Here is a 16,221-nt window from a genome sequence, read left to right on the forward strand (position 1 = left end):
ATACTACAAACAGATCATAAAAGAGAACCTTTTATGTGAAGCAATGATTTAGACCAGCAATTTAAAATTTACTAGAGTTTCTAAAAATAATACTTTCACTTGTACCTTTATACAGTCATGTTGATTTGCCTTTTAGCAACCCCAATATAATAAGTGAAGTGACTTACCATTCTTGCTGACATCCAGTTCCCTGAGATTAATGAGATTTGCGATGGATGCTGGCAATGTGGTTAGATCATTGTCTGGCAAACTCAGCTTGTGCAGAGACTGACAGTTAAAAAGTTGCTATTGAAACAAAGAAAAAAGTGAATGCGACTTACTCCTAGTTTCCTCTATATATCTTTTGTTATTAATCCCCTCAAACTTCTGACCTCAAAGCTTGAAGGCCAGACTGTTCAGAGTCTTTCACTACAGAAACTTCATTTGACAATTGGTTTACTCAAAATGAACCAAGTTTACAATGCTTAGGAAAGCAAAAAACTGCAAATGGCCACAGCAAACCAGTAGCTATGTTTAGCACTTCCTACAAATTCCTTCCACTATTGCAGAAACTGAACTGCAGTTATACATAGTACAAAGTATTTTCCATAAAAAATACTTTAAATGATACCCAGAAGTTAATTTTACTGGGGGGGGAAAAAAAAAAAGATGAATAAACCCATTTTTAAAAGTCAAAACATTCTGGAACACAGCATTTGAGTAGGGACTGATCTTTTCTAACAGAAGTTATTTTTATTCCATTTTATCTTCCAAAAAGTTTCTATTACCCTGCCATAGTTCCTAACTCAAGTATACTAAAATCCAACAAAATTCCGATGAAAACTAGTGCAAGTTTTATCTAAGGAGACAGAAAACTGTACACAATAGCTTATGTACATATTTATTAAAATAATTTATATAGGTATTACCTTGCATATAGGAAGAGATCTGCCCTAAGCTATCTCGAAATTCCTACCCAAAAGCTTTACAAATTGACAGTATAAGACCAGTAATATTAGTGGAACAGAAGAAAAAATAAGAAGTTTCCAGAAAACACATAATAAATATCTGCAAGAAAGTGGTTGAAAAGCTTAACCTGAGTAATTTATGATCAAATAGTTGTGGGTACACAAAGTTTCTTTCCCCAACAATTCTGAATAAGATCATTCATAAATATTCATGTTTAGCATTCTTTTCTTACGGAATTTTGAGAAAAGATCAGACACAAACTGAAAGTGCTGTTTGACTAAAAAAAATTTATCCCAACTCTTAAGGATACAGAAATGGGCTTAGCTTAACTGCAATTTCTTGGGTCTTTCTCAATAAACAGCCCATTATTTTAACCACAAACAACTGAACTGGCCCCATTAATCTACTGTTTGCATATACCTCAGAACAAAAGCAGATATAAATTAGCGAGATGGACAGTTCAAAGAACGAGCTTTAACTTGCCTAGTGATGTTTCCAATCCCTCAGAAATGTGCAGCTGTTAGAACTAGTCGATATCATTAAGGCTTTGAAGAGTTAAAGCCATCTTAGGATATTATACGGGAATGAGAACTTTGATGAGCTCATATGTTTTGGAGCCATTTCTTTGTTTTAGTACTTCAAGGAAGAACATATACTTAAAACTCATCCCTGAAAACAATAATCTAGATTCTTGGAATTATTAGGATTTTCTTTAATTAGTCAGGTAAGAACAAATGCAGCACAAGGAACATCCTTGCAACACCCTTGAAGAATAAAAGGGGAGAGGAAAGGTTTGGAGGGTGGTGGTGGCAGAGGGGTGTTTTTTTTCTTTCTTTTTTGTTTTTGTTTTTTAATGCTTGCATATTCAGTGATTAAGTAGATCATCATTACTGGTGCTCAACTCCAGAGATATTAAAGTCTATTTTACTAACTGATACCAATTTTTTCCCAATAACAAAGTAAGTAGGAAAACAAATGCAGCTACAGTTTGAGCTTTTCATCTCAAACGCATATTGTAGCACTTGGAGTAAACAGGGTACGTTTTCAGAAGTGATTTAGGCACACAAGGTAAGTGTTTCAAATACCCAGTCACTTTTGACACCAGCATTTCTGGTAAAGCCAAGTCCTTCTCTACCACCATCATTCTCCCCATCACAGGTTACTCATGCTGCACCTCCAGCTGGTAAACTTAATTGAGGAACCGTAAAAACCAATCTTTGTGGTATTCTGGGGTGAGCTTTTCAGAAGAGATTGGGGGTGATTAAAAACCCACAGGCCATTTCAGTGATCAGGCTGACAAGACAGCCCAATAAACAGTTATGTTGTCACATACAAAGGGTACCAAATTGCAAAACAGGCAAGAACACACCACCAGGGGCAAACAGGAAAGGGGAAGAGTGGAAATGTCTTCACCTGGCCCCAGAAGGCTGGAGACAGCCTAATAAGTACTGCCCCCCCCCCCCCCAAGAGGGCAGCTTAATTAGAAGCCTGCTTCAGAGCTGAAAGACTGAACATGCCGGGGTTAGGGGAAAGGCATCCACAGCTTGAAACTCTGGTTCCAAATCTACTGGAATCTTTTTTTAAGCATTACAGAATTCTCTGGTAGATCTTCTGCTTCCAACTAGTTTTAAGATTACAATTTCTATCAACCAACTATTAAAAAATATATATATAGTTTTACTGTCTCTTTGCTACTCCCTAATCTCTCTGCTCATTTTCTTTACAGTGTCTGAATTCCTCTGCTTTTGCTTTCTCAGGATGGTTGAAAATGGGAAGGGTAGCAAAAATAACTACCAAAATGACCCAAAAGCTGAAAACGATGCTTTACCAAAAATATTTAAATATTAACTTCTCAAAAATAAGACCTTAAAGATGCCTTATTATAACATACAAATACATTAATATGAAGTGAGTGTACAGTATTATAGGTCCCTTCAGTCCAGCAGAAAAAAAGCAAAAGAGAATAAAATCCAAAATGTTGAAGCAGGCTTTTTACTAGGGAGGAGAATTTAATCTTGGAATAGGCCAAGGCAAGTAAGACTGCCCACCTCTCAGTTTATTCACATATCAAAACTGGATTTCATACAGGAGCTGACTAACGAAGTCGCGTGGCACATAGCAGAAAAGGAAGACCAAGCAAACTATTTAACAGCCTTTTCTCATCTAAAATTCCAACATACATTCATTTGTTCATGACAGCATAGTCCATGTCCTCTTTTAATAAAACTTTTTTTTTTTTTTAAACAGAATTTTCTGTTTGGAAAGACATCATTTTCTTAATTCTTGTTATTTGGGCAGTAAATTAGAAATTTACCACAGGAAGCGTTCAGAAGATTTAAATTGGGCTATTTTGGTTTTGGCTAACAAATGCAGTACTTTATACTGCTTTTTATGCATGCAATATTCTTTGTTATAAAGATAATGCAAAAAAAAAACAGGAATGAAGTTCTGTAATCATCTGAAAAAGAATACAAAACTAATATAAGGCCTCACAAGCAAACTATTAAAAACTAAAGTGTCTAAACCTAGTGCAAAGAAACATGCTGTTTGGGAAGATACATGGATAAAGTGATGAAAACTCTAAACTATAACTGACTTTGTCAACAACATCCAGTTTCCACTTGTACGTGTTTAGCCCTATTCACTGTAAGGGTATGGATTTTCATAGATGGCTTTTCAGGCGCAAATAAGGATGGATTTTCAAAAGCACTCAGTTGGTTTAACTCATCTTCACTGAAATCCAGGTCTTTGATCAATTAAGTTACTGCACTGAAATTGCTTTATTTCCTTATTAGTTTAAATTATCTTTACTTCCAAAAAATCTAGAACAGCAAAGACTGACATGGTTATAACAGACATTCTAAAAATCTAACAAAGCATTCTACAGTCATCCTGCATGGCGGTGAAGATTTGTAGGCAATTATGACAAATCAATTTTAAATATTAATTACTAACCTAATTCTATCAAGATAGGATCTAGTAATGTAACATCTATTGCAATGATCACTTTATAAGTCTCAGTCTCCCTGACACAAATTTTCATTCTTTTTCTCTAGTATACTGTTAATTTAGTGCAGTTTGTCTTCCAGTTTCAGAACTAACAATAAATACTGATTTAAGATGTAATCAAACTGATATTCCAGCTCTCCAGCTTATGAACTTAAGTATATTGAGATTACTTCAAAAATTCACTGTACCAGAGCAGAAACTGGGACTTCAAGTGCATAAATGCTTTGGAATGTAGATGACTTTTGTGGGCACAAAGATCTGAACAAGACATTAATCTTCCTTATTTTATCTTCACATGTTATTGGAGATTCAAAATAATGCCACAGTTTGTTGCATACGGTTAGTCAGTATCAGCAGACACTGCTACAGAAATAAGTTATCCTGCCTCTTCTGCTTTGCACCATCTTCTCCTCTTGGGGTGGATCAGTTATTTGAGCAGTTTCTTTCCAAACCAGTAGAGGGAACTGGTCCAGCTAAAATGCATAAATATTCTTTCTCCCAGGACTGCTTCTTCTGGGACCAAAATCAACTTAAAAGCATTTGGCAAATTGCAGCCTGCAAGCTGAAATGGGAAGCTGGACGCTATCAGGTCCTACCAGTGCTGATGAAGTAACAGTTAATACGCATCACAAAAACGAAAACCATGCAACACACCTTTGGAAGCTCTTCAATCTGATTAGCATCTAAATAGAGCTCCTCCAAGGTCTTTTCAAAAGTGAAAATCTCCTTAGGCACCTGTTCCAGGCTGCAGTGAGAATAATCAAGTGTAGTGACCGTTTCTTCCTCTCCACGCAGACAGCGGCATGGCACCAGCCGCACAAACAAATTCCGCTTTGTTGTCATTTTCAGGCACTGTAAAGCAGAAATTGGTGAATTTAAAAACCTACAAGACAGTTTCAGAAATACCTAACTGGGCATTTTCTCAAACTTCCCATGGCGGGTAAGTATTTAAAAAGAAAAAAGTGTGCATGTGCACGTGCATGTACACAGTGTATACACACATATGCATATACATTATATACATATAAAAGTATATACGTGTGTGTGTAAACACTTTTAAACACAACAAATCTTCACAATTGCATTAAACGAGGTTTAACACACCTACAAACTCTAGTGGATTCAGTCAAAATTTAGCCTGTAACTTGTCATCTGCCAGCATAGCACTAGATTGCACAGAAGCAGAGAGTTTTGACTGAAATGTCAGTCCTGTGTGTTTGAGGTATCTTCTTATTTCTACCTTTATGAAGGTTATCAGATGATATTTTTGCTTAATGTAATAAAATCCACCTTCTAAGGAGCATTACAGTTTAGCTGGAAAAAAGTTAAATTTAAGTAATGAATAAGATAAAATTCATATATCTTAATTTTAAATCCCTCATTTAAAGACAGAATATAACACAGAGAACCAACATGGTTTCTACAAACTTCAACAAAACAACAACAAAAAACCCCCACATTTTTGGAAATTCAAAATTCATATTTCATCTTTGAGATTAGTGACAGGAAATGTTCCTCTCTGAGCACCAAAGAGACCTTTCAGACACATTTGGCAGACTACACTTGAACACAGACAGAGCATGGCTAAACATACAGGCAGAGACACACACATCTATATCTTCTTCTGGTCAGTTGCCTCAAGCAGAAAAGTCCTAATGAGGTAAAGAAAGGATGTACTAAAGAAGAGAGCCTAGTATTATAACCAGAGGCAGGAAAAGGTGAGGTTCCACAGAATATAAGCTTTTCTTACATTGTTTAAAACAAGAGCTTCCCCATAGATAGTTTGATAAATATAGAAAAGATGGAAGGGAAAGCACAGTATAGCATTGCTTCTCTTCCCACAAAACAAGGAACTCTAGCAAGGAGAAAAATCTTAGTTTCATACTGTATCACAGCATCAGATGGACAATCTGAAAGTATTAAATGAAATGATGCAAAATAGCTTTGCAGATGTACAACACTTATGGTTTGTCTTTCTCTATCACTGAATAGACCCAAATTTTTAAGAACTAGATCTACTAAAGAATTCAGAGGAGAAAAACAGAAACCAAACCACCACATCCCCCAAACCATTAAAGCCTTGACACGAATTTACCTCATGTTCAGTGTTAGCAGCCAAAAGAGGAAAATCAGGGTACTGATACAAGTTTCTTACTTCCGGAGGTGGGGTGGGGGATCATTCTCTGTAGTCAGAAGCTTTTCTTTGTAATCATTAAAGGCTCAAATGTTGGAAGGCCTAAGGCAGGAATTGGTTGTGTTCTGCTTGTAAAGACTTAGTCTACCATGTTACAAAATTCAACGTTAAAAAATACCCAGTGGTTAGATTGATATGCCTGCTAATTACAAACAATCAGATTTCTACTTAATTGCACCATTTTCACCATTTACATAAGACATTTCATACCTCCTCCTTCTCCCCCAAGTTTATCTGAGGATCACACCTAACCGAAGATGCCTGGCACCTCTAAGAAATTCAAAAATATATAGGTGGTTTAAACTATACAGATGTCTATTTCAGTCAAATATAGTCTTCAATCATTCATATACTTTAACTGTGATACTACTAGGTAGGAAACTAATTCCATAACAATTATATAAAATGGGACTAAAAACAACAACAACAACAATCTATTTACTCATCTATATCCTGAACTGTAAAGGTAATGATGATTATGTGGATGGGTTTTCCTCTATGTATTCCATAGTGGTGAAGGCTAATTATTCTGGAAAGTCTCTAATTTCTGAGAAGAATTAAGATTTTTTTCCTCACATAAAGAAATGGCAGCGCTTAACCATGATGATTTGAAAAAGAGGGAGATAAGAGAGTGCAACTGAAAGATGCTTTGCTGCAAACTGAACACAGTTTTGTTTTTTTTAATATAACCTACGTCAAATCTTTACCTTATGTTTTACATATATATCAGTCCATATATTAGAATATGTTTTTAAGACTGTGAACAACTTAAGAGCACTTTAAAATTTCCAAAGTGATAAGCAGGGCCAAAACTGATCAAAGGGTAGTCTTATAGCACTTTTTGTTCAAGCAGGCCAAAATGCCAATTACGCGCACACACACACTCCCTCAATTTTGAAAATGAGGGTTCACTACTTGTCAGAAACTCCCCCGGACACGCACAACTGATCAAACAGCGCCGGAAGCATCTGTTACCAGCCTCTGATTAGGTTGTAGCTGTTAGCACAAGCAACCATTCAACTACTTCAGCAAGAATTTATAAAAAGCTTGAAGTTTCATTGCTATTTGTGACTTGCCAGTGTAGTTTGAAAAGATTCATAAGCCTATAATTAAATCTTTCAGAGTTTTAAAGTTTTCAGTTCAGTTCTCCCTCCCCCCCCTTTTCTGTTATCTCCCATATTTCCCACACCAGTATTCCTGAAGAGGTCTTTCAAATAGGTATGCCTTCAAAACACCGTACATGCTATATTTATTGTCAGAGCATCATTGCAAATGCTCTAGTTATTATGTAAACAAACCTGCAAGGCAGCCAACAGGTAGGAAGTGAAAGAGGTACAAGTAAAAATTCAAAATGAAGATTGGTCTGAGTCTCACTCACTTGCAGTTATAGTCTACCTTTTCCTAACCATTATTTCACTATTTTCCAGTGCTAATTGGCAGGTGCTGGCCAGCTAATCATCTCTAAACTTGACACGTCTGTTTTTACAGACTTCATGCTATTTTACAACAACAACAAAAAAAAGATAAACTCTGCTTTCATCAAATGCTTCAATTGTTAAACTCTTTGTACATTTAATTTTATTAGCAAAAAGTATTTTGCTCTATTGGAAATTGTTCAATGGTATTTGGAACAAACCCATATGTTATGTTGCTGATAACAGAAAGCCATTTATCAGCCTTGTTGAGACTGAATTTCACTGGTGATGTCAGTTAAAAGATACTGAAGTAACAACTTCCATGTAACTATTACACTATCCAGACAACATTACTGAAGAATCTAGGGCAAAATAAATACCATAATTCTACCAGACTGATGTTGTAACAGCAATGGATAGTACCTATAAGTGTTGAGACATCTTTACTGAATAGAAAAAAAAAAAATCTCTAGAAGCAGAAAAGTAAAGGATCAGTTTGAAAGATCATGACCAATGAAAGAAAGCAAGACCAACAACAAGCTTGGATACAGACTAAGCGTTAATTCAGAAGTGTTGTCCAGAAATACCACTCTTCCCTGGAACATGTGGATGATTCCCTGCACACTCCCATCATCCAAGTACCTGGCAGCCCAAAAGCAGATCTACCAAAACCCCTGCTGAACTGCATGTCTAGCTATGTTTTGATGAACATTAAAAAGAAAAATTTTTTTTTCCTGAACTCTCCTTGTTACAAGTAAAATCTAAGATTGCAATAATTTTTTTGCCTAGCCTCTGTTAGTTGGCTATAAAAGCAGCATACTTCTGAATAGAGTTAGTTTCAGTGTACCATTAGTCACTTGAATTTCCTGTCTGATGCTAACAGGATGTGACCACTCATGCTCTATGCTGGTGAACGCACTTTTCCCCCGCCCCTCAAAAGCGTGTTTACCTGTCACACCTGCAGCAAAGCTGAAAATGAAACCAGCTATCAGATGTTTATACAGAAGGGAAAGAAGAACTACGCACAAAAGTATCTGGTCAGGTTCCTTTCAGCCCACTTCAGTATCTACAATTTCAGAGTTGTGGATGTGTAAACACATGAAAGGGAACAGTGTAGGGGGGAAAAAAGCATGTACTGCAGCCTAACAAACACAAAGTTGTTTATATGGCCAGGTGAGAGAAGTCCCAACATACTCCTGTTGAAACAGAATTATGGAGAGAAGAAAAATATACTGTTTATTAAGAATCTTATGTAATACACTAAAAACAAAACAGTTAATCACTTCTATTCTTCTATATTAAAAAAGTTAATAACAAATTAAGGTTCCTATACTGGAAATAAAAATGTGTCAGTCTGTCTTTAGAGATGTCAATAGGTCTTTAAAGACATACGAGGTTTTTCTTACAGCTATGGAAAATGATCATATACTGGATATTTGGTTTGCTGTTAAAGCAAACTGAAAACTCCTAGGACATTATAAAAGAATCTCCTCCAACAAATGACACCACTAGTTCCTTTGAATTTGGAGAAATAAATGTCTTTTACCTCAAGAAACTCCAACATCCCCTGCTCTTACAGGAAAGCAATGACAGAATTATCCTTCATCTTCATTCTTTAATCTCAAAAATGGCTTGGCATCTCCTGCTCATCATCAAATCATGTACTAAAGCTAAAAGGTTTTTTGGGTTTCTTTTGTTTATTTTTTAAGGTTTGGTTCAGGTTTCCTCTAAAAACAATCCACTCCTCTCAGCAAGGAATGGCAAGATTCTAGTTTAACAGCCAGCAGCCAGTATCCAGCAAGCCCTGACTTGGAAGTTTGTTTCACCATAACCCTTCTTCTTGTCTTCTTTTTGAAGGCTAAGTATGGCTCTCAAACCTGAAGGACTTGGCAAAGAAACTGAAACATCAGAAGGAAGCGTACACTGGGAAGAGACTCTCTCTTTATAAATGCCACTGGGATTCTCTGGTTGTGCTTCCAAGACCTCATTTGGTGACACTACTAAACTAAGGCTTTTCCACCTCCTCCTGCCTCCCATCCAAGCTATTTGTTTGTCTCTTCTAGAAACATCAAAAACATTTTGAAAAATGGATTGGTCATGTCATTCATTTTACAAAAGAGACCAGCAAACACGCAGGCTAGTACAAACCAATGAATCAAAGGGCTGCAATTTGAGGAGAGAACAAGTAACCAGAAATGAAAGACTTCTGAAAAGGATTTTTGGGAACAATACCATTTTAAGGTGAAACTACAGCCTGAGTCGCCCTGCACCTGATATGAAAACAATGCTCAACTGTTTGGTGGCTGGATGCCGTCATGCAGACAGGGAACACCAAAACAAACATTGCACTCAGTCACATGCAATATTCACAGCAAATGAAGTAAAGGCCGATCCTCACGAAACAACAATGGTGAATGGTAACAACAGGAGGAGGAACATGATATATTTTAGTAAATACAGTAAATAGAATCAATTGTTTAATACAAAAATTAAAAGGAATCTCATTACATATATATGTAGGCATATTTATATACATACACACACATATGTATGTATGTAACCCGCAACAACAACAAGCAGCAGACCACCACCACACCGAACTCCAAGGGGCAGGCTGGCAAGACAATTTCAGTAACTTACAGAAGAGCAATGCTGAGTGTGAATTCTGTAGACAGCATTTGCTGAACTCACCGGTTTCTTGTATTCTATGAAGTAAATTCCAACCACACTTGAATTTACTACTTCGTTTTATTTTAAAGATCTGAGGTTCTTGATGAAACTAATTATAAAACCTCTTATTTATAATAGTGTTGATGCTATTGGTATTTTCTTGGTTCAACAATAGTGTTTCCTTGCTTTATTAAAAATAGAAACTATCTAACCAGATTTGTTGCAAGTTAGTTTATCTAAACTGGAAAATAACTATGCTAAAAAAACCTGAGGAGTTATTATGACAAGTCAAACGCACCGTAAGTATATCAAAAGGAATCTTTGGAGCACTTATTTCTATTTATTTTCATAATTATAACAAGGCAATAATATAACAATGAAGTCTTGGCCTTATCATACCCCAAAATTAACAACAAAAGAACAGATTATCTTTGTAGAAAGAAATTAGCAACAAAAATATTTTTAAACTGGGATAAGAAGCAGAAAATGCTTGATAAACACCTGCATAATAAGAAGATACTGTATTTTAAGCACAGGTTTTTACTGAAATGGAGTAATATTCAGTACTCTATTATATTCTTAGACCAAGAAATCAGTAAGGCAGAGCTACAAGAGCACAGATCTGTAATTTAAGGTAAGATCTACTACAGAAATATTCTTTAAAAACGAGGGTAAGAAAAATTACAGTTTAAGTTTATACTTTTAATAAATAAAAATATGTTCATATACCCAAACAACTGTAATTCTGATTTTTATACTAATACTACACAATAACATACAATGCTTATTGGCACTCGTATGGCCAAATTGCTCTCATTTAAGAAGCATATTATTTTTCTCCCCCCATTGACACTACACAGCACCCCCCCCCCCCCCCCCCGGTAGTTATAACTTAGTTCTCACACATTTCCTTTTGCTTTTTTTCCTGAAGGCAGCTCTGGAAACTAGCTTCCATCTGGACAGCCAAACTATCAAAGTAAGTGCTACTATAATATCTTGTCTGAAGAATGGTCTCTAATTGCATACCATCAACAATGCTGCTGAGATTAGCATTAGATCTGAGATTCATTTCTGATGTTTGACTTGATTGCATATTCTCTGGATAAGCACTTGTAGTGTTACTAAGAGAACATTAAGATGAATGAATTGATTAAAAAAAATCATTGTGCTTGAGGGTTTTTTCCCTCCCTTCAAAAAAAAAAAAAATCAAAAAAGTTGTATAAATTCAAGCATACCTTCTATCACAATCTGACATTTGAAGGAAACTGTAGGAACCCCTCACACTTCAGGGTAATATTCAAAAACCTGAGCTTTTTTAAAAGCCATGATATTGATGTTTCTTTTTAATGGATAAATATTTTCTTTACAATATGGAACTGACAGATGTTTGTTTGGTTTTGGATTTCTTACTTTTGAATTTATACAGAACAGCCAGGAATATGAAATAGTCTCATTATCCCACTAGGATACTGAAGTGAACTCTGATCCCCATTCACCACCTTTTTTTTTTTTTTAAACATGCAGCACAAATAATCACAGCCACTGCAGAACTGCTTTGCATCTATCCACTCATTTCTATATAAAATAACTCCATTTTCTTTCATTGCTGCTGTGGAAGGGATCCATGGAAGCAAACAGGACAAGTCCTGACTTTCTATACAAAGAAAATGATGAAAATTAAATACACAGAGAAACCAGACTAAGAGATGATAAGCTATAAAACCTTATTAAACCGCTTATGCTTATGCTTTGGTCCTTTGAGAGATTATGTCTGCAGCTACTGCATGAGTAAATGCTGTGTATCACATACTGTTAACATGTATTCAAGCAGAAAGGAAGAAACGCTGTGTTAATTCCACCAGTTATTACAACATAGTCAAAACAGATGAACCAGTAAAGGGAAAGGAAAAGGAAAGAGGCGCTAGCAGTAATTTGCCCATAGGAAGCTACAATCCTTATGGAGCAGTAAGCACAGCGGAGGCAACGCAGCAGTTTAACTCAGCAGAGCATGCCAAAGGACACACAAGCCTGCAGCACTGTGGGCTCCATCAAAGGCAGCAGAGTGAGCATATGTACATACTTACATCTCCTTAAACTAGCAGTGTTACGCAGCGGTTGTAGCAAGGCCAGATAAAAGATTCAGAAGATTTTGTATGTTTTAAACTGATATTTTATAATTAGTCTTTAAATTACAGCGACTGATGTGTCAATATTTATTAGCTTTTCCACAATCTGAACAGCACTATTAATAACCTCAGAGCAGATGGAAGCTGCTGTCATAGTTCCTTTAGCTCCTTTTTTTTTGTTGTTGTTTTTTGGAAGACACTCCACAGAAATTTTAATAGAAGACAAAATATTCTTTTGGGCATTCTTTTTATTCATGAGAAATACTTTTTCTAGAATTCCTTACAATATGAGGCAAAAGCTACATCTGCACTGGCATCTTAAAAAAAAAAAAAAAAAAAAGGCTGATTCTCAAAATGTATTGCTTTTCCATAAAGCTTTGAAAAGAAAATTGAAATTTATTTGGCTTCTTAATACTTTTGAGGCTCTTAAGTATGATCTTAAACTAAAGAACATTTATATACCAAAAAGAGCAGCGAAATGACATGGTATCAGGTCCCCCTGGGCTTTAGATCTACAAAACAGAAAGAAGGACACTAAGAGGCCCAACAAGTATTCAAAGCATTCTTTCAAACATCTTTTATCCTTGTTTTTTGAAAGTGTGCTTATCTTCCCTAGGAACTAAAGAAACATGTTTATTTTAAAAAGCAGTATAAAACATCAATGCTTCACAAGTCAAAACATTTAATAATGGACGTAAAGCTTTAAAACAAACAGTTATTTTCCAGTTATCCTGCAAGTTAGTTTCCTATGTATTCCCCTTTCTATACATGTACAATTACATATAAATATGCAGCCATTCACTTGGCTCATATCAACAGATATTTGCAATTTATAAAAGTTGGCTTCAGAACAACATGAGAGCTTATGTAGAATAAAATCCAAGTATCTGAGTTTATTATTGTAACATATGAATCTAAAGAGGATTTATATTTTAATATATTGTTCAGCTAGTCCAAAAGAAGAAAATATGGTACTTACCACTGTGTTACTTTTTTTTCCCTGCTGCTTCTTCCCTGAGCTTTCAAACCCAACATTCTGTTTAAGAAAAAGGCACAAAAATTTTAGTCAGTGCTATCCCTACTGGACAAGAATAAACTCATAATTTGTTGTGTTAGATATATATATATATAGATATAGTTTTTTGTTTTTGTTTTTTGTTTTTTAGAGATGCAACATGTGTGAATAGTAGTATGACAATTTCAGAGAACTCAGAAGACTTTTTGAAAACCGTAAACAAAAAATATATTTGGGGGGAAACTATTGTGTGTGTAATATACAGTACAGAGCAACATCACTTTTTACCCTACTTCAGTTTTGATTTTATAGCATTCTGTCTACCCAGTTATTTTGTTTCCACTCCACATTTAACTGCTGTATTTATTAAATCTCATTTATATCAAGCAATTCTGCATAGAATTCTGAAGACATTTAAGGAAAAAAGACCTCAGAAATTAACAAAACATTACAAGAGCACACTTCACCCATGCACTTATCATTAAGTTAAGGAATTATTTAGAAAGTCACAACACCTTTAATAAAGCATATCAGATAATGCTATCTTTACTGAATTAAATCAATTAAACAAAAAAAATTCAACAGATCTCAACTGGACACATTCAGAATTATTGGCTGGGCCTGTAGGAAAGGATGAATTTTATCTACAACAAAAATGTAACACATATCTTCAGGGGGATCAAATATCATTATGGTCAGACAGATCATCTAACTGAGCAGAAATTCACATACAAGAGTTAAGGAGTCAAGTCAGATGGAGTATAATTTGTCAAATTTGTAGTACCTAGACAAAAATATAGTTGGTGGGAGAGCAGGTAGTAATGTCATTCAAAGAAAAGATTTACCCATGAATATAATAATATCCATTTCCAATAAAGAGCCTTCAAAAGCGGAACCAGCCTATCATAAAAGGAATCATAAATGTGTCCTCAAAATAAAAATAAAAATATTTCTGAGACAGACTTCAAAAATAGTTCCAGAAGCAGTGAAAGTTACTTGGTTTGGGGTAAGGAGCAAGAGACTACTATCACAGAAGAATAAACTCTTTTGGAGGGCAGGATTAACACAACAGGACTGCACTGGAGCCAACTTTCACATGTTGCATGTTTGTTCCTAATTTCAGCAGGTACTGGTGCCAATTTGTACATTCATACCAAAGAGATTCCAATACACTCTACTGGATAAACATATTCAGTTATTTTCAATAGGAGGACAACCAGAATATGCAAGTGGCAAGGGAAAAAAGCAATAAAGGTAAAGCCTCAAGTCTTTGGTGTTTCCTGCTGAAAAGCTTCTATCAGTTTAGCCAGTCCAGAAATACCGAACAGCAGCAGTCAAAACAATTTATATATATCTCACATATATCTCATATATATCTATCACACACCCATCACACACTCACCACACCCATCATATATATAAAGAAAGACAGCAAGGATCAAACCTGAGTCTGAAATCTGGGATCTATGTCGAATCTGAGTCTATGTCGAACCGCCATGGCTGCATGCTTCTTTACTTTCACATTATGCTTTGCTACTACCAAAATATTACTTAATCCTAATAAAAGTTATTTAGAGGCTTTGTACACAAGATCACAAATGGAAGAACTGCAGGTTTGCAATAGCTCTGCTATGATAAACAGAATTAATCCAGAGAATACTGTAGTGCAGGGCCTGACGTAGCAGTGGGAAAGTCAGAGGATTCTGCCTCCGGAGAGAGAAAGGTGCACAGTCAAGACTGTGCAGGCAGAGCTTTCACACTAGAAAAAGGATCAAAGAAATAGGTAGCCCTGTAATGATTACAAAAAAACAATAAACAAAAGAGATTATTCTTGCATCATTTCCTGACACCTGTTAAGCCTGCTCTGTTGAAATGCCCAGGAGAATAAATTTCAGTGGTAGGAGCCATTACCAAATTATGAAATGTTTACAGACTTCAAAATCAAGCAGAAGAAACACATTTGGTTCCAACTGTCCAGAGAAGATAATACAGCAATTGGGACGCTATCGTCAAGTCTATATTTCACAGAGCACAAAATGACAACACAGAGGAGTTCTAGCTTGCCTTGAACTAGTGATGTGCAGGTCAAGAGTAGAATTTCAATCAGCTTGATATCTACAGAGATCTATTACCCTCCATTCTTCAAATTTCATTAAAAATAGCCCTGAGAATTTTCTTTAAAAAAAAAAAATTTTTACATTTTTATATCATAAAAACTCATGTTTTAAAACTGAGTAATTAAAAGATGCATCAAAAACCTGTACACCAATGCACGCAGCATGGGGAACAAACAGGAAGAACTAGAGATCTGTGTGCGGTCGCAGGGCCATGATCTCATTACCATTACAGAGACATGGTGGGATAGCTCGCATGACTGGAGTGCTGTCATGGATGGCTACGTGCTTTTTAGGAAAGACAGGCCAGGAAAGCGAGGTGGTGGAGTTGCTCTTTATGTGAGAGAGCAACTGGAATGTATTGAGCTGTGCCTAGGGGTGGATGAAGAGCGAGTCGAGAGCTTATGGGTAAGGATTAAAGGGCAGGCTAGCATGGGTGACACTGTTGTGGGTGTTTACTACAGGCCACCTGATCAGGATGAGGAAGTCGATGAGGCCTTCTACAGACAGCTGGAAGTAGCCTCACAATCCCAGGCCCTGGTTCTCATGGGGGACTTCAACCACCCTGATATCTGCTGGAAAGACAACACAGCTAGGCACAAACAGTCCTGGAGGTTCCTGCAGAGCATTGGTGACAACTTCTTGACACAGGTGGTGGAGGAGCCAACAAGGAGAGGTGTGCTGCTGGACCTCGTACTAACAAACAAAGAAGGACTGGTGGAAGATGTGA

The 16,221-nt window shown here is 36.1% G+C and overlaps 1 protein-coding gene across 12 annotated transcripts in view; it reads right to left on the reverse strand.

Moving 5' to 3' along the window:
* ERBIN (erbb2 interacting protein) overlaps positions 1-16,221 on the reverse strand; it is a 118,013-nt gene that overhangs the window by 62,914 nt on the left and 38,878 nt on the right. For 11 of the 12 annotated variants that reach the window (XM_067315208.1, XM_067315207.1, XM_067315219.1 and 8 more), the window contains 3 exons: positions 13,342-13,398; positions 4,612-4,809; positions 168-285 (listed from right to left, as the gene is read on the reverse strand). In XM_067315208.1, the coding sequence (XP_067171309.1) occupies positions 168-285; positions 4,612-4,800 (307 nt within the window). In that variant the 5' untranslated portion in view covers positions 4,801-4,809; positions 13,342-13,398. Of the gene's footprint in view, positions 1-167; positions 286-4,611; positions 4,810-12,824; positions 12,875-13,341; positions 13,399-16,221 lie in introns of those variants that run through there. The other variant, XM_067315213.1, reaches the window with a different exon arrangement.

Source organism: Apteryx mantelli, chromosome Z, assembly GCF_036417845.1.
Source record: "Apteryx mantelli isolate bAptMan1 chromosome Z, bAptMan1.hap1, whole genome shotgun sequence".
Taxonomy (NCBI): Eukaryota; Metazoa; Chordata; class Aves; order Apterygiformes; family Apterygidae; genus Apteryx; species Apteryx mantelli.